The 25,921-nt window shown below is 37.2% G+C and overlaps 1 protein-coding gene across 2 annotated transcripts in view; it reads left to right on the top strand.

Moving 5' to 3' along the window:
• The window catches only part of CFAP299 (cilia and flagella associated protein 299), a 594,205-nt gene that overhangs the window by 552,409 nt on the left and 15,875 nt on the right, over positions 1 to 25,921 (top strand). For both annotated transcript variants that reach the window (XM_043572380.1, XM_043572381.1), the window contains exon 5: positions 24,685 to 24,814. In XM_043572380.1, coding sequence (XP_043428315.1) covers positions 24,685 to 24,814 — 130 coding nt within the window. The remainder of the gene's footprint in view (positions 1 to 24,684; positions 24,815 to 25,921) is intronic.

Here is a 25,921-nt window from a genome sequence, read left to right as displayed (position 1 = left end):
ATCACTGGGTTCTACTCCTGAAGCCAGGACTACACTGTATGTTAACTAACTTGAATTTAAATAAAAAATACGTTATATGACCAAAAAAATAAAATTAATGTAAATAAATTAAAATTAAAATTCTGAAAAATTTAGACATGCAGAACCTCCTTTTACGAAAAACACTACTCTTTTTTGTCGTTATACATCATTTATATATTATCCATTGTTTTATAGTTTGCATTGTAGTCCATTAATCTATTTGGAAGTATAAGTGTCATGCAATGTCAGGTGTACAACATGGGGATTCCACAAGCTATATGTTATGCTGAGCTCACAAGTGTAGCTACCATCTGTCACTATGTAACACTATTACAACACCTTTGATTATTATATTCCCTGTGCTGTACCTATTATCCTCAAAGTATTACTCTTATACAATGTGTTTTCTCACCCATATTGCCACCTTCGGATCTTGCATCAAAGTTACTTCTACTCTTTTATGTTTTCTTTCACATCTATGGAGCAAGACAAATAATCCCGATCAGAAATCTTTCCTGAGAAATAGTTCATCATGAGGATTGGTAAATACCCAGAGACTAAAATGGAGCCAGGTAACTAGCTCTTCAGTCTACTCATGATTCATCTATCTTCCTTCCATTGAATACATACTGGATCCTGTTGTAGATGGAAGCATTTCCTGGCTGAACCAAATTGAACCAAAGCTAAACTGAGAAATGGGAGTGGGGTCGTGAAGGGTTCTAGCTAGATTGTACTGTCATCACCTAACCTGCTTCTTTGTCCCACAGAAGGGGCCAAGACTCATGACTGAAGTCTTCACACAGTATCCTTAGGTCTCGAGAGGGTATGCCACATGGACGCTCTCTTATCCTCAAATTCTAACTTTTTCTCCTACTTTTGCTTCCTGTATTACATCTTCCTTTTAGCTCCTTTCCATGTGATGTCTCTGAGCCAGACTGTCCTTTGACATGTGACCTTTTACTACAAAATAGTGATGCCTCGACCTCCAGTTTCTTTTTGTTGCTTACTAATGATCTCAGGAAGTCTCCTGATTGCCTATGACTTCTCTCTGCAGCAGGGGGTGAACTCTCACCTCATTTTCTACTACTTTGGCAGGGGGCATTTGGGGGAATTCAAGAAAGGAAGGTCTGAGATGTTGTTAAATAAGGGTGAAGACTCCTATTTTGGCCTGTGGCTGATTTTCTAAATACGACTGAAATTAAAAATCCAATTTACCAATAAAATATTATTTTCTTATTGAAGGGTACTCGACCAAATCCTTATGAAAAATACAAATTCCTTCTAGTAACTAATTCTGTTCCCCATGAATTAACAACCATTTTCTTATTTCCTGTAGGTATATTTGCCTCCCTTGAGTCTAAATATTTGTGACAGTTTCCCCCTCTGTTAATTGACAAAGACAAGCACCAAACCCAAAATCATATCCTTAATCCCCAGGAAGTGAGTATACCCTCCCACACGTGATTTATTACTTTATTTTCTAAATTTCTATTTGTAAACCTATTATGCATTGGGCATAGTGTTAGGTGATTCTATGAAAGATAAAATAGGACTCAATTCCTTTCTTCAAGGAACATAGAGAGATAATCAACATAGAGAGATAATCATAAAACAATTTGGGGGGCGCCTGGGTGGCGCAGTCGGTTAGGCGTCCGACTTCAGCCAGGTCACGATCTCGCGGTCCCGCAGTTCGAGCCCCGCGTCAGGCTCTGGGCTGATGGCTCAGAGCCTGGAACCTGTTTCTGATTCTGTGTCTCCCTCTCTCTCTGCCCCTCTCCCGTTCATGCTCTGTCTCTCTCTGTCCCAAAAATGAATAAACGTTGAAAAAAAATTAAAAAAAAAACAATTTGGAAATACGGTGATCTAGATTTACCCAGGGCATATCCAAGTATAAAGGAAACTGTAGAGGGAATTCCGGTGGGAGAAAGGCAAGACTAACCAGAAGAGGTGCTGACAGAACTTATTCGTATGGAATGTGTAGGCATTTCCAAGCATGGATGATAGGGAAATAGGATTTAAGCCAAGGGGACAGCATGAACAAAGGCATAAAACTGAAAAAAATAAATAAATAAATAACGTGATCTATAAAAAAGCAACTATTAGCAGTTCAGGGTTGCTACCGCATAAACCTCAAACACAAAGCAATAGAACATGAAGGGCCATGCAAACCAAATTAAGAAGGTTGGAATTTCTGCTATAAGTGATAATGAGTCATTGGAAGGGATTTGCATGGTTAAATCCATGTGTGAGAAACACCCCTGGAGGCTGTGAGGAAGATGGATTGAATTGATATAAAACAGGAGGCAAGGAGACAAACAAGCTGCTGCTCAGGACCTGGATTAGGGTCATGGTGGAGGGACAAGTGATAAGGGGCCTGCCCAATGGGACAAATACTTACGGAGGGAAATTGGCAGCACTGTATGTAAATGGGCTATAAGGACAGGGAAGAAGTGAACATGATTCCAAGTCAAAGTCAGGGGTGTCTCAATAAACAGGAATTGGCAAACATAAGATAGAAAATTCAAGGTGATGGTAGCTCAGGGAGAAGATCAAGATCAGTTCTGCGCAGGTTGCATTTAAAATGGTGTGGAATATCTAGAACACCATGGATAGATAGGTACGTCTGAATCTCTGAGATGACTGGGCAGGGAAATATATATGGAGCTTTTAACATATAAACAGTAACTAAAACAACAAGAAAAGATGAGATTTTTCAAGGAGGTCATTTTTCTAACATTAGCAGTGATGACGTTCTTTTTGCAAGATAGCCAGCTTTGCTTACTATTTTTGAAGAGTGACTGTTATTATTTTGTATACTTGTGAATAGCACAGATTTTTTGAGATATACAGTTGGCATATACACTCTCAGTTTTACTTTTGATTATAAAAGGTAAGGAAACAGACACAATTGTTTTTTTTTTATGATTTCATGACTAAAAACTTGAGGGGTAATTATAAATATTGTTCTTGAAAGCACAATAGCTTAACTATTCATAGGTGGATTTCACGTGTATTCTTACTATCCTAGATAAAAACCTAAAGGTTACTGTTTCTCAAAATTGACCCCAGTTTCTACCCCAAGGTTTTTCATGTAATCTTACAAAGCATATCACAGACAGATGTTTAGAGCCAAAAGAAAACCTAGTATTTTCTTTATCTACTCGATACACATCTTATAACAAAGGATTTTCTAGTTCCTCCATTTAAAAAGAAACACTTTTGGGGCGCCTGGGTGGCTCAGTTGGTTAAGCGTCCGACTTCAGCTCAGGTCATGATCTCACACTCCGTGAGTTCGAGCCCCGCGTCGGGCTCTGTGCTGACAGCTCAGAGCCTGGAGCCTGCTTTGGATTCTGTGTCTCCCTCTCTCTCTGCCCCTCTGCTGTTCATGCTCTGTCTCTCTCTGTCTCCAAAATAGATTAAAAAAACATTTAAAAAATAAATAAATAAATAAATAAATAAATAAATAAATAAATAAAAGAAACACTTTGCTCTTTTTGGATTTAAAAGTTATGCCTACTCTTGTGGAAAATATGTAAACTGTAGAAGAGTATGAAGTATAAGAGAGAAAATTGAAATCCCTCCTAAGTTCCCAACTCAAAATCTTAAAGTGTTATAAATGTTAAAATATTATGAATATAGGGGCTCCTGGGTAGCTCTTGATTTGGGCTCAGGTCATGATCTCACGGTTTGTGAGATTCAGCCCTGCCTGCATCAAACCCACACTATAAGTGTAGAACCTGCTTGGGATTCTCTCTTTCCTTCTCTCTGCTCCTTTCCTACTCATTCTCTCTCTCTCTCTCTCTCTCTCTCTCTCTCTCTCTCTCTCTCTCTCTTCCTCTCTCTCTCTCTCTCAAAAAGAAAAAACTGTAAAGAAATATCATGATTATAAAATTTTATAAGTATATTTTAAATATTATAACTATAAATTTCATAGGTATATAAATATAGCATATATAATATCCATATATGTAACATACACACAAATATATATTAAAGAGATAGGAGATTGGCTTTTGGGCAAAATTGTGTGCCACCAGGTCAGTGACTGTAGGTCAGATGTATGTTGTCTAATCAGCTGCTTGTCTGCTACTTTCTAAACAAAGACAAAAGCTGCAAAACATTTACATTTTCCTTAAAAAAAACATCTTCTAAGGAAAAAACAAATCACTAACACAAGGAGGGTTTCCTTCATGGTTGCTGTGGGCTTTGCCTCCAAAGAACTTCTGCTAAAGAACAGTTTGACCCCAGCCAGGTAGGGATGGGGGCTTACCGACACTCTCAGGCTTCCCCCCAGCTTGGGGAGTTGGAGTTGCATCCAACTGAGTCCCAAGCTGTGACCCTGTCACCACACTGACCACTGTCTTTTTTCACCCTTTACTTTTGCTCTCAGGATATACAGAAAACAGCATATAGTGTATATATGCTGCTCTCAGTGCCAGGAAACCAAGATTCAGGAAGATCTTTGCCCCTTTTCTCTGTGATATTGTAAGAAGGGAGAAGTTTCTTCAAAAGTGACAAGGACTGGCAAGTGATCAACTGCACGTGTAGGTGTGTTCATGAATGCATTTGCTCTCTTACTGTATATATGCAACTCTGAATCGTATTACAGTCTAAGCACTTCATCTTCTCTCTGAAAATTCTACATGAACATCAATTACAAAAGCTGTCGGTATCTTATTTTTATGCTGTTCTTTGGTCATTTACCTCACATTGGTTCGAAATCATCTCAGTGTATGCGAGGGCTCTTTGTCCTCCATTGATTGACATCTCAGGACTCCTACAAAATATGAATCTTGTTTAGATTCTGAGTTGAGCAAACCACACTTGAAAAGAAATAAATGGGACTGTTGGTGAACTTTGAGTACCAACTGGGTACTTGGTGATACTACAGAATTACAATTTTAAGGCATGATAATAAAATGTGGTTACAGTTTTAAAAGTGATCTTTGAAAGATTAAAGGAAGATTGTTGACTCTGCTCACGACACTTCTGAAAGGCTCAGTCCCACAACTCTGCCCTTACTTCAGATGCCAATTGCAAGTAATGGATCTCAGGGATGCCCACTCTTCTGTCCAGTGGCTACAAAGTCAAGAGTTCCCACACCACCACCACCCTCGGGTTTGATGATTTGCTTGAACAGCCCACAAAACTCAAGGACAGATTTACTTATGCTTACAGGGCTTTTATAAAAAAATATATTGGGGCGCCTGGGTGGCGCAGTCAGTTAAGCGTCCGACTTCAGCCAGGTCACGATCTCGCGGTCCGGGAGTTCGAGCCCCGCGTCGGGCTCTGGGCTGATGGCTCAGAGCCTGGAGCCTGTTTCCGATTCTGTGTCTCCCTCTCTCTCTGCCCCTCCCCCGTTCATGCTCTGTCTCTCTCTGTCCCAAAAATAAATAAACGTTGAAAAAAATAAAAAAAAAATATATATATATATATATATTATAAAAATACAGATTAACAGCCAAGAAAGAGGTTCATAGGGTGATGTCTGGGAGGCTGTGAGCACAGGAGCTTCTGTTCCCATGGAATTTGGGGTACACCATCTTCATGAAATGCAAATGTGTTCACTGGCCCAGAATCTCTCCAAACCCAATTGTTTCAGGTTTTTATAGAGGTCTCGTATGAAAGATTGGCGATTAACTTCATCTCTAGCCCTCTAGCCCCTCTCTCCTCTACAGAGATGGGAGGGTCAGGCTAAAGGTTCTAACTCGCTAATCACATGGTTGTTTCCTCTGACAACCAGCTCCTATCCTGAAGCTATCTGAGACCCCACCAAGAGTCGCCTCATTGGCATAAACTCAGGCGTGGTTGGAAGGAGCTCATTGTGAAGAACAGAGGCTCCTCTCAGCCTGTCATTCAGGAAATTACAAGGGTTTTAGGAGCTCGGTGCCTCAAACATGATGAAGACCAGATATATATTTCTTATTATATCACAAAACCACACAATCCACACTGAAGTTCTTTTTTGGATGAAAAGATATGATGTCTGAGACTTGACATAAAATAATCTAGTTGATGGGAGTGAGTTTGTGGGAGGAAAGAGATGATTCCAATGGGCCCTTTGTGAAGAATTGTTGAAGCTGCAAATGGCCCCATGGGGATTCATTAGTCTCTCTTCTTTTAGGTATGTTTGAAATATTCCACAATACATTTTTTAAAAGGGGAATAAGGGGTGAACTGAGTCTCTAAATAAATACACTAAATAAGTATTTTGTGAAACTTTTGTTCACCTTCCCGGTGAAGTGCCTTCTGATATTTTCCATTGTATTCTATGCTATTCCATACTTTCATTCTGGCTGTGGCCCACAAATTTGATTTTGCAATTCAAGAAAGGAACACAACATCCGCTGTTTAAAAACGAGTATTCTCCCCAAGTTCCACCTCCCAGTCAGCCTTTTCCCACTACTAACTCATCGTTGCTACTGCTTGTTGCAGACCCAATTTAAATCAGAATCCTGACTTCTGATTGCCTAGAATGGGAGTTTGGCGAATTTCAAACCATCACCATTGTAAATGATTCTGTGAAGAGTCTTTATGTGTGTATATCTCTGTCTATAATTCTTGCAAGTGGGATTGCAGGGTCAAGTAACAGGAATAGTTATCAGGCTTGTTATGCATGTTGTCAAATTGCTTTCCAAAAATGAGTAAGTTGCACTCCCATGAGCTATCAATGAGCATGCTTATCTTATGGTTCCCTAGCTGGTAGGCTTTTTTTTTTTAATATATTTTTTAATGTTTATTTATTTGTGTTTATTTATTTATTGAGAGAGAGAGAGAGAAAATGTGAGCGGGGGAGGGGCAAAGACAGAGGGAGACACAGAGTCAGAAGCAGGCTCTAGGCTCTGAGCTGTCAGCACAGAACCCTTCGCGGGGCTGGAACTCAAACTCATGGACCATGAGATCATGACCTGAGCCTAAGCGGGCCACTTAACCAACTGAGCCACCCAAGAGCCCCTAGGCTTTTTAATTGTTCCTCACTTTGAAAGACAAAAACATTTCATTTTACTCAGATTGCTTTTTTTTTATGTTTATTTATTTATTTTGGGGAGACAAAGAGACAGAGTGGGAGAGGGGCAAAGAGAGAGGGAAACACAGAATCAGAAGCAGGCTCCAGGCTCTGAGCTGTCAGCACAGAGCCCGATGAGGGGCTCAAACTCACGAACTGTGAGATCATGTCCTGAGCTGAAGTGGGGCCCATAACCAAATGAGCCACCGAGGTGCCCCTACTCAAATTTCTTTTACCATTAGCAAAGCTTATCCTCATTTCAATTATTTGTTGGCTATTATTTATTTTCTGTGGTCTATCTATTTCTGTCCTCTCCCCATATTTAGTTAGGACCATTGAAATTTTTTAAATTACTTTATAAGAGAATTTTATAATTGAAGATTTTTTATGGCACATATTCTCTCTTAAACTTCTTCCTCTGTTAGTCCCAAACAAAATATTGCTGGTTTACCTTTTTATGTTTGTTATCATGTATTATCAAGCTGGCATATTTTACCAGCTTCTTGGTAAGGGTGAAATCCAGGGTGAAACAATGGATTTTTAAGTGCAGTGTGTTCTCTGCTATTCCACTTCCAGTGGGGTGTTTAATCTGTCCATCATACTGACAAGAGAGTTATGCTTTGTACAAACAAGAGGTTACTGAGTATATGATATCGTTGAAGGAGATTCAAGAAACTGCCTCACTGTCTACTCAAAAATATCTCCTCTTGGGGCGCCTGGGTGGCGCAGTCGGTTAAGCGTCCGACTTCAGCCAGGTCACGATCTCGCGGTCTGTGAGTTCGAGCCCCGCGTCGGGCTCTGGGCTGATGGCTCGGAGCCTGGAGCCTGTTTCCGATTCTGTGTCTCCCTCTCTCTCTGCCCCTCCCCCGTTCCTGCTCTGTCTCTCTCTGTCCCAAAAATAAATAAACGTTGGAAAAAAAAAAAAATTTTTTAAAAAAAATATCTCCTCTTATAGTGACAGAGCAGATACCCCACAATTAGAGATACATGGTGTTGGCAAATGGAAGAAGAGACAAACTATTCTGTACTAATGTAAGTGTCCTCACCCCAAGCTTTTAGCACGGCAGAAGACTAGAGGAGAAAGAAGGTGAAAGCAGACACAAGAGCAGGAGAGAAGCTGATTCTGAAGATGAATATCAAGTCACACCCCTCATGGCAGTCTCAGGATAACAGAGGAATAATCTGAACATTTGTTAGAACTAAACAAGTGCCAGGTACTGCTCTAGGAATAATCAGAAAAAGCCTGGTTTCTACCCTTAACTCAGCTGAGAAGCAGAATAGTAAATCAATTCTTACAGGACAGAGCTTCAGTTTCTATGGTAGAATATCTATTCATCCCAGACACTGGAATGTAAATTAGGCTAGCTGAGGGTCACAGGTTCCCATGGGAGATAATGTGTGATATGAGATTTGAAGACTGAGTAGGACTTGGCTAGATAGAAAAAAAAAAATGTGGAGAGGGCAATCTACGCAAAGAAAACAGGATGTCTTACAGGGAGACCCTGGCAGGGCCTGAAATGAAGTGTTATTTTTGTTTATGTTTTTGTTTTATTTAAATTCAAGTCAGTTAACATACAGTGTTGTCTTGCCTTCAGGAGTAGAACCTAGTGATTTATCTCTTACACGGGACACCCAATGCTCATCGCGAAAAGTGCCCTCCTTAATGCCTATCACCCATTTAACCCATCCCCCCATCCACCTCGCCTCCAGCACGTAGTGGGAAAGCCCAAGAGAAATCTGGGGTTGGGAATGCGCGGGGTGGCCTGAGAGGCAGCTTCCAGGTTTTGGAGAATTTGTATGCTGAGCTACAGAATGTGTTTAGAAAGCCACTGGTGTTAGGGAAATATTTTAAACAAGGATGTAATATCTGATATTTTAAAAGATAATCGTAATTGCAAGGGGATGAAGGCTGAGAGGGGATGAAGACAAAAGGGGGAGCTGATTGTAAAGCTATTGTATTAATTCAGGTATGAATTGGTGTATGATGCAGCGTTTGGAGGGAAGCAGATAAACATGAGAGATTAGGAAGTAGAATCTCTAAGACTTGATGAAAGACAGGATGCATGGTGAGGGAGAGGGAAAAACTTGAGATGACCCACATTCCCAGCTTAGGTGACTAGGTGGATAGTGGTATCACTTGCTGATGACTCATACCCATCAAATCATGATTCATAAACATGATGAGACATTGTTTCTACTGTTTCACTCTTAAAAACTGGCAAAGGAAGGAGAAGCAGAATCAGTTGCAAAGGAAAAGATGGCATAGCATTGTAGTGTAGTGCAAAGGGTTTTGGTGTAAGAATTTATGGAACAAGCATAAGTTAATGATCTCACTTACTATTTAAATGAAGAAGACCTTCAGACAGAGACGTGTCAGCTAAAGAGGGATAGCTGGATGAGCGGTTCTAATTCTTTCTCCTTAATGTTTTCCCTCTTTGATTCTTCCCACCCTCACCACGATGGACCCCAACAAATAGCTGCCCCCCATTTAGTTCTGGTTCAGAAGAAACAACACCTCTTTCCTTGGCTTAGCTCTGTACAGTTGAAGTAGACAGGCATTTTTTAGAGATAGTTTTCCACATTATGTACAGAAATACCAAATTTCCAGAGAAGGCTGTGAATCATTTAAGCTTCTCTTTCTGCCTCAGGTTGTTTTTCTATTATGTGGATTCTCAATGCTTTTAGTCTATGTTGTTTCAGTGTTATTTTTGTTATTTCTCCTTGATCACATTCTAATTATATCTTATATTCCTGCTTCCCCAATCTTGAGTACAAAATGAGGTCACATTCCTTTTAACATTCAAAATAAATTTTGACCCTGTGGTCCATCCCAGTATCCTGTCATAAATGTTTATTTCCTCTTCAGCTTGCTCCCTTAAGGTAACTCCAAAGCTTCCATGATGTCTAATATATTCGCTTATTATTGCTGAGTAACAAATTACCACAAATTTAGCAGCTTAAAATAACACTCATTCATTATGTCATAGTTAGCAGGTCAGAAGTCTAGCATGGTATGGCTGGATTCTCAGTTCAGGGTCTCACAAAGCTGAGATTAATTTGTCAGCAGACTAGATTCCTTTCTGGATGTTCTGGGGAAGAAGACTCTCCCAAGCCCATTGTGATTGTTGCCAGAATCCAGTTCCTTCTAATTATAGAACTGAAGTCCCTATTGCGCCTTCAACTTACAGCCAGCGAGAGAGCATCAAATCTTTCACATGCCTTGGATTACCCTGACTTCTTCTACCTCCCTGTTCTGTTTTTAAGGGCTCTTGTGATTACATTGTGCCCTCCTGGATAATCCAGGATTTTCTCCTATTTTAATTTATAAACTTGGTTGTATCTGCAAAGTCCCTTTTAACACAGAATGTAACATATTTGCAGATACAACAGCAGAGGATAGAGATCACAGTAGATATATTTAATTCTGCCAACCACGTCTACCTGTTACCAAGAGATAAGTCTTAGTTACTATCCTTTGAGGGACACAAACTCACAAAACCATTTTCAATTACCAAGAAATCCCCTTTCTGACGTAGCAAGTTATCCCTGTTGAAACCCAGGTACCTACCAGCGAACTTCAACCTTCTCAAAATCATCTTCCTTATCTACCAAATGATCCTGCTTCCTAGATAAGCACTACCATCAAAACCTGATAATGAATCTGCCTAGTAAAACTCCTGTCCACTTAAGAGAGGCATTTTAATGACCTGGAGCTAATATATCTCCATATTCTCACCTCCAGGGACATGCTGCTCCGTCACAGCTCCACATTGCTAAACCTTATTTCACAATACTCATTATAATATGATTCTCTAATTGCACATCTCTTTTGGCTTATACACATGCAAAGCCATTTCACCTCAAAGCACAATTACACAGCCTGAGCCTGAAGGAGTGGTCGGTATTCCTCACAACATATCTACCCCCTGTGTATTCTTCCCAACTTCTCTACCTGATTTCTAGGAACCAAGATTCCTTTTTCCAATATGCTAACATGCCTTTTAATGAAAGTCTTTACCCATCACATGAATAAAAAATTATAATTCCAAAAGCCTATCTACAGATATGAAAGAAAAGTATGGTAATTACAATGTAGACTTTGTGACTATTCATAGGAAGGCCAATAAGCTGAAAAAGCATCTTAATATTCAAAATGTAAAAATGAATGAAGAGTTTGTTGATGGAATAGCTCCATATATTTTATATTCACAAAATTTGAGTTTCCAAGACCTTCTAGGATAGAGAGAATATGATAAAGAACATTTGTTATTTTTAAAGAACAGAATTTTAATCTTACAATTTGAATGCATGCTACCCCCTTTCCCCTAAGGAAACTTACCAATAATAACCATCATGTTTTGGCTTTATTTTCTTATTCCTTGCTTGCATTTGGTAATAAGGATCTACTTGTTATGTTTTTTCACTTCTGTTTCCCTTTGTCCTTATGGTACTGTCCTATCCTAACCCCTCCTACAGCTGTATGCAATTCTCTGTCTCCTTCTTGGGATTTTCACTTATGTATATCCAATGTAAATTGTGACATCAGAAACATAAAATGAGACAGGGGAGAGTGTGTAAATGTGAACATTTTGTATGCATTCAAAGTTAAGTTCTTATCAACTTAAAATAAACCCTATAAATAAAAGATGTTTTATGTAAGCCTCATGGTAACTACAAAACAAAAACCTATAACAAATACAAAAATTACAAAGAGGAAGAAATTTAAACATACCACTACAGAAAATCATCAAATGACAAAGGAAGAGAGTAAGAAAACAATAAAAGAACAGAGGAATTGCAAATAGCCAGAAAACAAAATGGCACTAGTAAGTCCAGACCTATCAATAATTAAATGTAAATGGACTAAATTCTCCAATAAAAGACTTAGAGTGTCTGAATGAATACAAGAAAATAAATAAATAAGTAAATAAATAAATAAATAAACAAGCAAACAAATAAATAAAACAAGACCCAACTGTACGTTTCCTAGAAATGATTCACTTCAGCTTTGAGGACACACACAGACTGAGAGTGAAGGAATAGAAAAAGATACTCCATGCAAATGGAAATTAAAAGAAAGCAGAGGCAGCTATACTTACATCAGACAAAATGGGGTTTAAAATATAGATTATAATAAGAGACAAAAAGAGATCATTATATAATGATATAAGGGCCAATACAGAAAGAAAATATAGCATTTGTAAACATTTAGGATATGTGTAAGTTCATAAGGACTATTCACAGTCCACTATTCTGTTCTCGCCAAATCAGTAGAGCAAAAAGCTAGGTGTATTTAAGTAAATTCTTTTTCTTCATGGAGGCTTGCAGAAAAAGCATTTTTTCTAACATTCCTAAGTTCTAGTATAACTATCCATCCGATTCTTCAAGCTGGGAACCTAAGAGTCATCTGTAATGCTTCTCAGTAATGACTTCTAGAATTGCTGTCTGCTATATATACCCTAATTGTATCTATGTTTCTGCAACCCCATAACCTATAATACTTTTCAATTCTAGCCTGGATTAATGAAACAGACTTTTAACTGGTCACCTGGATTCTAGCATTCTTTACTGCCATCTCCTTAAATCCATTCTTCATTCACTGCCAGGATAGCCTATCTAAACTGCATATCTTCCCCTGCCACTTTCCTATTTATAATCCTCAGATATTCCCATTGCTTACAGGATGAAGATAGTATTGTTTGGTGTGATAAATAAGGCCTTCTGTGACCTGTTTCCTGGGTATGTCTTCAGTCTCATTTCTCACCCACCTACTTGAACTTTCTGTTCAATTGATATTGAATTGTTGGCCACCCTACCCCCAGCATTCTCCATTTCACTTCTCACAGCATGATTCCTCATGATGTCTTATCTAGTTGGAGGGCCATTTTTCCATCCCTGATGCCATCCCTCTGCCTGGCTAATTCCTATCACTTATTTAAGACTCAGGCCTCGTGTCACTTCATCTAAGGAGCTATTTTGAACTTCTCTCAGTCAGAGTAAGGTTTCTCTCCTCTGTCTTCCCATCGAATTTCAGGCATATTTGTATTGCTTGAATTATCTGCTTTCTCCTGTTAGTGAACTTATAAGGCAGGAACTGTATGTTATTCCTCATTCTATCCCAAACATGTAAAAATGTGCTTGATATATATATATATATATGCTTGAAATATATATATGTACATATATGTAGATAGTATATATATATAGCATATCTTGTATATATAGATATATATAGTATATCTGATTTTATTGGATTAATGCTGATTTTGCTACATATACATATATATAGTATATCTTCTCCATTATTATTCTCTTAAAAAAATGAATGAATGAATTAGTGAATTAATTAACGTGACTTCACAGATACTTCTCTCACCTCCTTGCCTTGCTAGAGCATGTGGCATCTAGACAATATTTCCCTCTTAACCTGCAGGAAAAATTGGACAAAGGACTTTGAAGTGAGAAACCCTCCAAAAGCCTTATTTTCTTAAATATTTTCCTAGTAGAACCCCTTAGATGGCCTAATTGGGTGGGAGGAAGACAGCAGATGGTACCTAACATGGGGAGCACCTTTTTAATCCAGATGGCAAAATTTCCATGAATGATGCCACATATTTAGAGATGTCCTGGACCAGATCTCTGATTCTGTTCATCTCAGAGAACACTTTGTCTCGCTCAGGTGATAACCGTGATATAAGCAATTGTTCCTACAAGATCCACCCATTACAATATCTATAGTGTGCCAAGAGGGGACTCTCAAACATAAATAGACTGCACAGAAAGGCTTTATTTCAGTTATCACCATGGCTTGGTCAGAAAACCTACGCTGCATTTTAATACACACACCCTACATACACCCAGCCTGGTGAACTCAAGCAAAGCTCGGAGGTTTCTAATCCTGCTCTGATGCACGTGGTGAATTAGGCCCAATTTTTTGAGAAGAGTGCCTCTTCACACTTCATGAGATGAAATAACTCCTTTTTAGCTGCTTTTTTACTCTAAAGGGACAATTTGGCTCAAAAAGCTCCCTATTTGGAGTTTATTCCTTGCCTTCCTCCTCATGGTTTGCTCCCAGGGGAGAATCTGTACTGCTTGCATGGGATATAAGCATGTTGCCTAGCCTGAAAAACCCGACATAGAGTAATAGTTAGTAAAGACAAACAATGAAATAATCATCTTAAAATCACAGGCTGAATGCTGATTTTGCTACATAATATCTAGAACATTCTGTAACTCTGATTTTATTTTCTATAAAGTAATAATTTAATAATAATAATTATTATTATTATTATACACACGTACATACATATATACCCTATTTCACGTGATTGTTTTGGACGTTAAACAAGAGTATAAAGTGAAAGCTCTTTGTAAGTGATAAAGCACTACATCAATGCAAAATTAGCAGCTATTGTTTCAATAATATCAGAAAGAGAATGAGATTAAGGGAGGGCTCACTGTGAACCTCACTCCATCCCTGCACCATCCCTTCAAGTTTCTGCTTTGGAAAAGTGTTTCCTCTTCAGTCTCTTTACCACAAATGGCCATATAGGCCAATTGCTATGGGACTACCTGGTGGCACTCTTGCTTGAGCTTGAGGTTCTCGCTCTAGGTTTTGTAACTGAGAGGCGCTCCAGAATGTTTTTATACTTGCTCTAATTGACAATCAGAAAGAGTTTGTATAACTTGTAAATCTATTTCCATAGTCTTATTATGGGGGAAATCTGATGATGTGTTCATCTGTTAATATCACCCACTGTTTTCCCACCGCGTGGGGCTGGCAATAAAGCATTTGAGATGCCCCGCCAGAGGGCTGGGGTCCCCAGTGAGGAGGCCAGCTTACAGTTTAGGATTATGGAAAGAGATATGAAATCCTTCCTCAGAACCTTTGCCTATAAGAAGGGTCCCTCAGAACAAGCTGCTCTCTGGTGGTGACCTAAGAAATATATTGGCTACATTATTCTCTACCCTAGGGAATCTATTACAATTAGTCAGGTATCAGGTATTATATTCCATTCACCTCTCCCTCGGTGCTTTCTACCACCAGTCCATCCACTTGACACAATACTTTTGGTTCAAAGCGCTATGGTGAGCATGCCAGACAGGTGCTAATCTGTCTTCTTGCGTGAGTGAAAATTAAAAATGGTGGCCTACCGGCAGTGAGCTCCCCTTGTACGCCTGTGCCTTAAGATGATAGGAGAGCCAACCTTACTAGCTCTCCATGCTTCTTTCACTGAGCACACTATGTCCCCAAAGGGAAGGCACACACAGTTTCTGCCTTTTAGTAGGAGACAGTTAAGAATCATATTTCATATTTAATTTTAAACCCACAGCAATTTACCTTCTGCCTTACCTTCCAGTGTACGACTAAAAATTTCTCATAATGGTGAATACTGAGGTATGCACATTTTTCAGTTCTTATAAAATCTACCTTTTACTATCCTTTCTACCTAGAATGCTTGGCTCTACTGCCTTCTGTCTGGAAACGCTCACTAGAAATACATTTGACCAATACATATGTTCTTTTCTGACCCTTACAGTCCAAAAGTGCCTTACATAAATTTCTACTGTGTGATTTTTCATACCCTCCTATAATCTTTTGTTTACCTTTTTGATGTCCCATAGACTATGAGTTCCTTGAAAGTAAGAACTGTTCTTTTGTTTTTTATTTTTTTGTTTCTTATTGTTAAATACTTAGGACCATTCCTGGCACAAAATAGATGCTTGAAATTGTGTTGAATGGAATTGAATGACCCTTCTGACTATCTGTCATTGGGGCTTTTAATGTTCCCAATTATCTTAATAGTTACAGTGTGTTGTTCAACAATTATCTATATTTTCCCAACTGGCATGAGCATTTATTACATAGCTTATTGAATTTAGAGATGCAATGTATAGCCATGAACATTAACCAAGTAACTAACTTATGGAAAAACTGAACTTTAGATTTCATATTCTCACCAACCAAAATAATTGATCAAACATATATTTTTACATGGAACATGATATTTCAGAAATTAGGTATTATAGAATGTTTTACTACTTTGATATTATATGGAAAATAAAAAAAAACAAGAATATTTATTATTCTAGATTCAAATTCATGTCTCTATACCACAATTGCGATTCCATGTAATGTGATTTTTCCACAGCAATAAATTTTTTAAAAAATCAACCATAAGAAAACACGTTTTAGCATTGTTTAACCATCTTTATCATATTTTTGGCAAATCTGTGGCAGAACTTTGGAAACATTTTACATGAACATTGGGTGAATCAACTCTAAAACAGCAACATTTATTAAATTTTTTTAATGTTTATTTCTGAGACTGAGAGAGACAGAGCATGAGTGGAGGAGGGGCAGAGAGAGAGGGAGACACAGAATCAGAAGCAGGCTCCAGGCTCTGAGCTGTCAGCACATAGCCCGACGATGGGCTCAAACTCACAAACCATGAGATCATGACCTGAGCCGACATTGGTCGCTCAACCGACTGAGTCACCCAGGTGCCCCTAAAACAGCAACATTTAAATTTTTAGATTTGTAGGTTGGAGACCACACATCTTGGCTTGTCCAGCATCATCTGAGCTTATTCTTATTGTCTTGGCACAATTATTAGTAGCAACCCCTACCTTCTCCAAGAGGATCTTAGTTTGGACAGTAAAATTATCAAGCAATCTTACATATAGGCTGTCTATACAGAGATTTTAAAAAAAGGAAACAATAGTGTTTAACCCTTAAGTGTCCCCATGGTTGATATGAAATCTCCTGATTTTTTTAGGTTTTGATAAAATCTTTTGATTTAACAAAAACTAGTTTGGTAGGATTTTAACTTTCTGTTTTTACAAATTTCCTTTAAATAGGAGTATTTCTCTGTCCTACAAATTATATTTTATCAATATACCTTCTTTCCTTTTATCTCAAATGGAATGTGTTTTAATTTTATAACCATATGCAAGTCTTAGGTACTGTAAAAGTCTATTGGTCCAACTATATAAAATCCAGAAAGAGTCCATTATTAATAGAGATTGAAACAAAACTCCTTTCTAATTTTTATAAACTGTTGATTGTATTCATAGGAAAAATCTCTTAGATGAGAATAGCTTCAATTCCAGTGATATGTTCTCTGTGATGTCAAATCTCATGTTTACATGGTAGTGATTTCATTTTTTCTCTGTGCTTTACATACTGGTGACTGGAATTGTCACAATCATTATGTTTATTCTGTTCACCCCAAAGACCTTAGCTTGCTTCTAAATATATTCTAATGCAATTTTTAAAATCTTTAATAACATTGTGCATTTTGTGTTTTCATAATTTCTATAACTATGTCCCTTCCATTCATTCAAAGGAAGGTAGTGAACAAAACTAGGCCAAAAAAGGTATTCTGGACAATGACTTTGAAATTTACTCCCCCTGGTGGTCCAAAGCCCTGTTGCCCTGTGATGTCATTAGAATATTTTCTCTGGTATCAACAATTATCATGCAAAATAAATGACAAACAGGTAATTGTTTCAAAAAATATACGTGAGGTCCCCTTATCACTTTATTATCACAGTGTACTTGTATAAGTTGTGTATAAGTACACTCATACCTGTATACTAGAATACCCAATTTCCAATATATTTATCATAAGGAGTAAATGGAAAATTGTTCTTTTATTCCAAAAGCTTAAATAGTTTTATATACGTTACCTCAGAATTTCTTCTACCTATTATGGATAGACTATGTTTGTTGTGTATTTTTAAGTTGTGAACACTGACTGAGACATAAATCAAAATAATGTGTAAGAACTCACTGAATCAAAAGAGGCTTTTATAATCATAACATTGTAAAGAGTCTTTGAAATATGCAGTTCAACTTCTGACTTAAGATGAGAGAAAATTGAAGTCATTGCATCAGGGTTCAGATTTCCTAAGTACTGGGTCAGTGTTCTAGATCAATTCTCTTAATTTCCTTTTAAAATAATTTTTTCTTGCTTCAACTTTGTTTTAATTCTGTAATAACTGAAATTAATATTATTAATTGGGTCATAAATAATAATAGTAGAGATGGGTATATATGATTTATTTAATCCATAAACATTTATTGAGTGCCACTTAATCATATAGAAAGTACCTTCGGGTGGCTCAGTAGGTTAAGTGTCTGACTTCGGCTCAGGTCATGATTTTGCGGTTCCTGAGTTTGAACTCATGTCAGGCTCTGTGCTGACAGCTCAGAGCCTGGAACCTGCTTTGTATTCTGGGTCTCCCTCTCTCTCTGCCCCTCCCCCACTCGCACCCTGTCTCTGTCTGTCTCTCTCTCTCTCAAAAATAAATAAACATTAAGAAAATCTTTAAAAAAATAGAAGGGTACAGCAAGGATAAATAAGTTTGGAAGGTGAGAGAGTAAAATTCAGTTTTCGATATGTTGAGATTGAGAAGTCTATGGTTTATCCCAGTAAATACAATTAAGCAGGTGATGTGGATGAGCAACTCAGATGGGAAAACTGAGATGGAGCAGAGGGTGGGGTAAATTGGCATAAGGGAGGTGGGTTTAATTATAAGTATTAGGAGAAAAATGTGACAGCCTGGAGAAAATCTGAGTTTGGAGAAATTTGTAAATCTCTTTTCTTCCCTTTCTCTTATTCCTCTTCTTTCTACTTCTTTTCTTTTCTTCTCTTTTCTATTCTTTTCTTTTTTTTCCTTCCTTTATTTCTTTCCTTCCTTCTTTCTTTTCTTGTTTAGTTGTGGTCATTGGCATGTGTTTGTTGGTTCTGGGGAAAAAATTTATGATGAACTGAATTTGATTATATCAGAAAAATTTTAGATAATTATTTGAAGTAACTAAAGAGGCATTAAGGGATGGAATTTAGAATATAGATGGATATGATTTTTTCTTTGGAAAGGAAGAGGTGCACCTATTCCTCTGAGTTGAATGGAAGGAGGTAGGGGACATTGTCAATATAAACAAATTTTCTACTGATGGAACAGGATATTGATCATGTTTCCATTGATGTTCTTTATTTTTCTAGTGAAGTAAGAGATAACTCATCTTCTGAGACTAAGGAAGAAAGTGGAGGAATAGGAGACAGGAACAATATAATGAATGATAGAGAAAGATAACTAGAGACATGTAAAAAAATTGCTCTGCAGCACCTGAAATCCAACTGGGGTTAGAAATTTGGCATTTATGGGGCGCCTGGGTGGCGCAGTCGGTTAAGCGTCCGGCTTCAGCCAGGTCACGATCTCGCGGTCCGTGAGTTCAAGCCCCACATCGGGCTCTGGGCTGATGGCTCAGAGCCTGGAGCCTGTTTCCGATTCTGTGTCTCCCTCTCTCTCTGCCCCTCCCCCGTTCATGCTCTGTCTCTCTCTGTCCCAAAAATAAAAAAATAAACGTTGAAAAAAAAATTAAAAAAAAAAAAAAAAGAAATTTGGCATTTAGAATTACATCAGTGATAGAGTTGTTTCAGCAAGAGTTGTCAGAAGACCATATGGAGAAACAGAGAAGACAAACATTTGAATCAATTTTGAGCTAGTATTTTTCAATATAAATAGGATCAATTGAGCAATAAAGTTGTGATTATTGGCAAGTGAATCATGGATAAGTAAAGAAATTAGTTGTTGTAAATTAGGATAAAAAGAGTGAGCCAAGGAATTCAAGGCTTCAATGAGGTAAAAATAGCATTGTAGATTAACTAACAAAGAATAATAACAGATAATAAAAATTCAATAAGAGTTAGGAGTTATGACAACATTCAGAGTGTGGATCTGGATATAGGTGTCTTAAAGGGAGTGGAATTAAGTTTGAGATATACATTAATCCATTCTTCATTGACAAGTACTTTGCCACTTAAAAATAATTCAGGAATAATACATAATTGGATTAGTGACATCAGCAAGATAGCAGAGTAATAAATTCTGAACCCTCTCTCCCCTTGCAAATACAGATTCAGCAACAATTTGTGAAAAATCCAGGAACTAATAAAATGCCCTGCCCCAGAAAAATGCAAAACCAGACTGACCAAACCCAGTAGAGAGGTTTGGGATACCCTCTACCAGAATTCTTACTGTTGACACAGCACCTTATGATCAAAAAGAAACTCCTAATTCTCAGTTTCTCCCAAGGGAGGAAGGAGTTGGTTTGTATATCCAAACCCCCAACTTTTCTGAGAGGGCTCTCCAGAGGACTGACTTCTATCTTGCCAGTCTTTGAGCTCAAGACCAGCACAGCCTATCTATCTAGGGAAGAAGGGAGGCAGTGACTTGGGCTAGTAAACACCATAGAATAATGCCCCCCTGCTCATTACAGGGCAAGCAGACAAAACCCATAGCTGCCTGCTTCTCTCTGGGGAAAGAAATGTTGGAAGAGGACTCTAGAAGTTGTAGCCTGGCTTCTTGGTAAAAGTTTTCTCCTGTATGAGGCCAGTCCATGAAGATTTGGAGAGGTGCCTGCTTTGTTTAACATATAGGCATCAATGGAGAGAGTCAAAGAAAATCAAGAGTCAAGCAAAGATGTTCCAAAAAATAAAAATAAAAAGGAAAATAAATCTCCAGAAACTGACCCTAAAGAAATGGAGTAACACAATTTGCCTGAAAGAAAATTCAAAATAATTGTCATAAAGATGCTTACTAGGGTCAAGAGAACAATGCATGAACAAAGTGAGAAATTCAACAAAGAGATAGAAAATATTAAAAAGTACGATACAGAAACCATGGAGCTAAAGAATATATTAATTGTACCAAAAAGAAAAAGAAAAAAAGCCATTTGACTTCTACAAGTCCTCTTCCAACATTTCCTTTCCCAGAAAGAAGCAGGCAGCTGTGGGTTGTGTCTGCTTGCCCAACATTACACTAGATCAAAGAGAAGAAAGGATCAGTGAACTCAAAGACAGACCATTGGAAATAATTAAGTCAGAGGATTAAAAAGAAAATAGAATATAAAAGAATGAAGAAAGCTTTAGGGTGTTTGTGGATACCATCAAGGGACCAATATGTAAATTTTTGGATTCCCAGAAGAAGAGAGAGATAAAAGATCTGAAAATTTATTCAAGAAATAATGGCTGAAAACTTTCTAAATCTGGGGAAGAAAATGGACATCCAGATCGAAAAAGCTGAAAGAATGCCAATTAGAGAAATCCAAATAAATCTGTATCAAGACACATTATAATCAGATCATCAAAAGTCAAAGAGAATTTCAAAAGAAGCAAGAGAAACATGACTTGTCACCTCCAAGAAACCCCCTTTCCCATAAACAATCAGCACATTTTCAGCAGAAGCCCCGTAGGCCAGAAGGGAGTGGGAAGATATATTCACAGTGCTGAAAGGAAATAAAAAAGCTACCTAGTAAAGCATACTCAGAAAATCTGTCATTCAAAATGAAGGAAGACAAAGATTTATCCAGACAGAGAAAAGCTGAGAGAGTTCATCACTCTGCTTACAAGAAATGCTAAAGGGAGTCCTTCGGGTTGAAATGAAAGGATGCTAAACAAAATACGAAAGCATGAGAAAGTAGGAAACTACTTTATGTAATACATAAACAAATACAGAGTACTATACTACTGTCATGGTGGTGGGCAAATCACTCCTAATTCTACTATAAAAGTTAAAAGTTAAAATAGAACTAAAAATAACATTAAAAGATAACACATTATGAATAGATGTAAACCATGACAACAATAATACAAAGTTCATGAAGGGGAGAGGTTAAAATGTAGATTTTATGTATGTGATTGAACTTAAGTTATTATCAGTTTAAAATTGACTATTACAACTATAAGATATTATGTGAACCCCAAGGTAACTACAAAATAATACTTATAGAAGATACACAAAAGGGAAAAAAAAGGTATTCAAACCGCATCAATAAAAAAAATCAACAAAACACAAAGGAAGACAGCAAAAGAGAAGACAGGCAAAAGACTCTAAGACCATCAGAAAACAATTAATGAAATGACACAAGTAATTTTTTCCTATTGATAATTTAAGTGTAAATGGATTAAAATGTCAGTAAAAAGACACAGAGTGGCTGAATGCATCTAAAAACAAAAACAAACAAACAAACAAACAAAAACTCAACTATATGCAGTCCAAAACAAACTATTCAAAGATGTGGCAACTTCCTAAATGTATATGCACAGATCAATGTATAAAGAAAATGTAAGTGCACCTGGGTGGCTCAGTCGGTTAAGCGTCCGACTTCAGCTCAGGTCATGATCTCCCGTTTGTGAGTTCGAGCCCTGCGTCAGGCTCTGTGCTGACAGCTCAGAGCCTGGAGCCTGCTTCGGATTCTGTGTCTTGCTCTCTCTCTGCCCCTTCCCTGCTCACACTCTGTCTCTCTCTGTCTCAAAAATAAATAAAGCATTAAAAAAAATTTTTTAAAAGAAAATGTGGTCTATACATACAATGGAATATTTATTCAGCCTTAAAAAAAGAAGGAAATTCTTCTTTTCAATATGTGATAACCGTGAGATCATGACCTCAGCTGAAAGTAAGAGTTGGAGGCTTAACTAACTAAGCAACCCCCAAATTAAGTTTTTGTATAAAGAACATATATATATATATATACATATACACACACATATATATATTACACACACATATATATGTATTATATACATATACATACATATGCATATACATATATATGTAATATATATAACATCTAAATATATGTATAATGTAATATATATAAAATCTAAATATATATATATATAAAAAATCTGCCTGGATTTTAATAAGATTTTTAATTTGAGATCAGAGCAAGAAGATAGGAATGTGTGATATAAATCATGCCACTCTAAACACAGCTATGACTCAAGCATTTTACTGGGATTATCCCTATCTATATGTCTCATAAATAATTATTTAGAGAGACATATATGAGATTTCGAATCACACCCATGTCCCCCCTATTCCAATTTAGCAATCTTTTAACTGAATAGCCAGTTAGGTGGAGGTCAAATTATCTTAATTATGGATTAAACAGAATTTGAGAATATAGCCTGGGTGCATAGTCATATTGGCTCCTAATACCTTCACCACTGTATTGAATTTATCACCAGTGCTGTAGGCTGCTACCTTAATATCAACCTATTGAGGGCTGAGCCTGCCATGATAAACTTCACTTTTGAAGGGTAGGTAAAGTAAGGATGTAGAAAGTCATGGGTACTCAGCATCTTTCCTCTATTTACCAATCAAATAGTCATTCTTGCTCTCTTGGGGAGGACAGACTGAGCACACAAAAATAGTTAGAAAACCACTTTTCCTAACTCTGTGCTTCAGAAAGGGCAGGCATTCCTGTGTCTTGACCATAGAAAAAGTAGTAGGGGAAGAGAGAAAATGGTTCTAATTAATATGCACTCAATCATATAAATATATGATCGATGTAGTGAGTCCTTTCTAAGTAGTGAAAAATTTGAGGGTAAACATTACGTTTTCTGGTGATAGCACAAAAATTAATGCCTCAGAAAACACTCATTCAGAGTGCGTTTAATCAATGAGTAAAGGGAATAATAAAGGGCAAAACAACACAGATACAGGATAATATTAGACATATGAGAAACATGTTAACATTTGAACATACTAACATACTGTTAGAATTGTGTTAATAGGAATAAGATCTGTGAAATTAATATATTGAGAATTCTTACAACTCATCTTAAGTAACATATTAATTTTTGACAAATAGGTATAAAGCAAGATATAAAAAAAAAAGTGGGAGGTTTCCATAGATCAAGCACAAAAAATAGGAATAGGATAAAATGTATGCAATGTTGAGCAGTAGAAAGAACACACATGTGCTTTGAAACACAGATCTGGGTTGAAATATTAGTCCTATGATGTATTCGTTACAGGGCTTCAGCCATGCCAGCTGACCTCCTAGTCTATTTGCCTTGTCTGTGAAATGAGAGCAGCTTCATATGGGTGTTATGATAGAATACATCACATCATGTCTGGCCTATGGTAACCTCTCAAACTCGCAGAGTTTCCTCGCTCCCTGGGAAACATATTATTAAAAAATAAAGCCTGAAAGAAATGAATTAATTTGTTTTGAATGAAAAGAGGTGACTTAGCCTGCTTTTCCTTCCAGTAAACAGTCTCTTAATACCCTGAATACTCTTAAGACCCTGAAGAATCTGAGCTGGAAGAAGTAGATTCAGAATGCGTCAATTTTCTCCACGACTTCCTAGGGAATAGAATACTGGAATAGGAACCTAATGCCTAGAGTGTCCAAATGAGGATATTATACAAAATAGTCATAAATATGTATTCAAAGAATTTGAGAATAGCCCAGCCTAATCTTTTCTGCAAGAATTTTATCTTTTTAATTTATTTATTTTTGAGAGAGAGAGTGTAAGCAGGGGAGGGGCAGAGGGAGAGGAAGAGAGAATCCTAGGCAGGCTCCACACTGTCAGTGCAGAGCCCGATGTGGGGCTCAATCCCACACACTGTGAGAACATGGCCTGAGCCAAGATCAAGAGTCAGATGCTTAACCAACTGAGCTACCAGGCCCCCCTCTTCTGCAAGAATTTTAATGACACATGGGTCTTCCATGGCTTTACAAACTATGATCCAGTTCATTTATCTTGAAACTGAATTGCCTCAAATATTTTCTCAAATATATTTGTCAATTTATTGTATCATACATATACATTTCTAACAGATATTTATTTTTCTAGCTTTTACAACTGGGACAGTCATATTGCTGTTTGGAATTCAACTCCCAATTATCAAGTGATTGCTGATAATCTAGAAGGCTTACTTTTCAAATACAAAAGAGACAGAAAAATTCTCAATGTGGATCCAAAGGTAAGACTGCTTTTACATTTATATAGCTCTCCAAATTTTGTTGCATTTCTTCCATTATTAAAAAATCTATTAAATATTTGACATTCTTCAGTATTTGAATCTAGAAATAAAAGACTATGTTGAAATGTAGAGCATGCATTATTCTTAAAGAAAAAAAACCTTCAAATTTAACAAATTTTTGAAAATCAATAAGGAAGAGTTTGAGAGAATTTAAATAGAACTCACAAGTGAGAATGCTTCTTTGTGCCTACCAGCAAAATTAGATCAGGGAGCCAGTGAGCAATGCATTTGTGTGCTCTGATCCTGGGGATGTCCAGTACTTTTTGCTCTAAATGGATAGATGAATCATTTACAGAAGGGAGACTCTCACCTCACAAATGTTCCCAGAATTTTAACGTCCCTTTTTGTATGTGACTAACACTGAAAACAGTATTGCCCTTAGTGTATTTCTAAGTGGTAACTTAGAAAATATATTTTATTTGAATATTTTAAAGACATGTCCCATGGTATTTTGAACTTGTTCAAGGACAAATATTTATATATTTTCAAAGACTGTTTGCATCATGACTTTTAATCATGGCTTGTCATATGTTTGGAGGTGAAGGTTAAAACTTAAAGTCATTTGTGCTTGAGTTGCTTAGGCATTTTGTTTGTAACTTCTGGAAAACATGTTATTCACATGACAGCATCAGTCTAAAATCCAAGTCAAGAAAAATAATCCTTCATAGTGAAAGAAATAGGAATTGTATGATATGCCTAGGATAAGGGCAATGATGGACCAAAGGAAAGTGGGAGTCTGGTTCTAAAAACTTTTCCAAGACTTCTTAGAAATTTAAAATTGAAAAAACAAAATGATTTTTGTTTCATATCTACTTAGTGTAATTTCTTGCTCATAAAAATTGCCCAATAACTCAAAGAATGCTAAAAAAAATTGCTCAAAGAATGAATAAATGAAATTTTGTAGTAAGAAATGGATTGTTGTCTGCAATCAGATATAGCTCCAAATATCAGAAACCCCAACACAGTGACTTAAACAGAATAGAAGCTTCTTTCTCTCTTAAGTGTGAGTCTAGATAGTGTGACTCCAAATCTAAAATGGCAGCTCCA

The sequence above is a fragment of the Prionailurus bengalensis genome, chromosome B1 (assembly GCF_016509475.1).
Source record: "Prionailurus bengalensis isolate Pbe53 chromosome B1, Fcat_Pben_1.1_paternal_pri, whole genome shotgun sequence".
Taxonomy (NCBI): Eukaryota; Metazoa; Chordata; class Mammalia; order Carnivora; family Felidae; genus Prionailurus; species Prionailurus bengalensis.
Note: the sequence above shows the minus strand (reverse complement) of the source record. Positions and strands in the feature narration are given on the sequence as shown.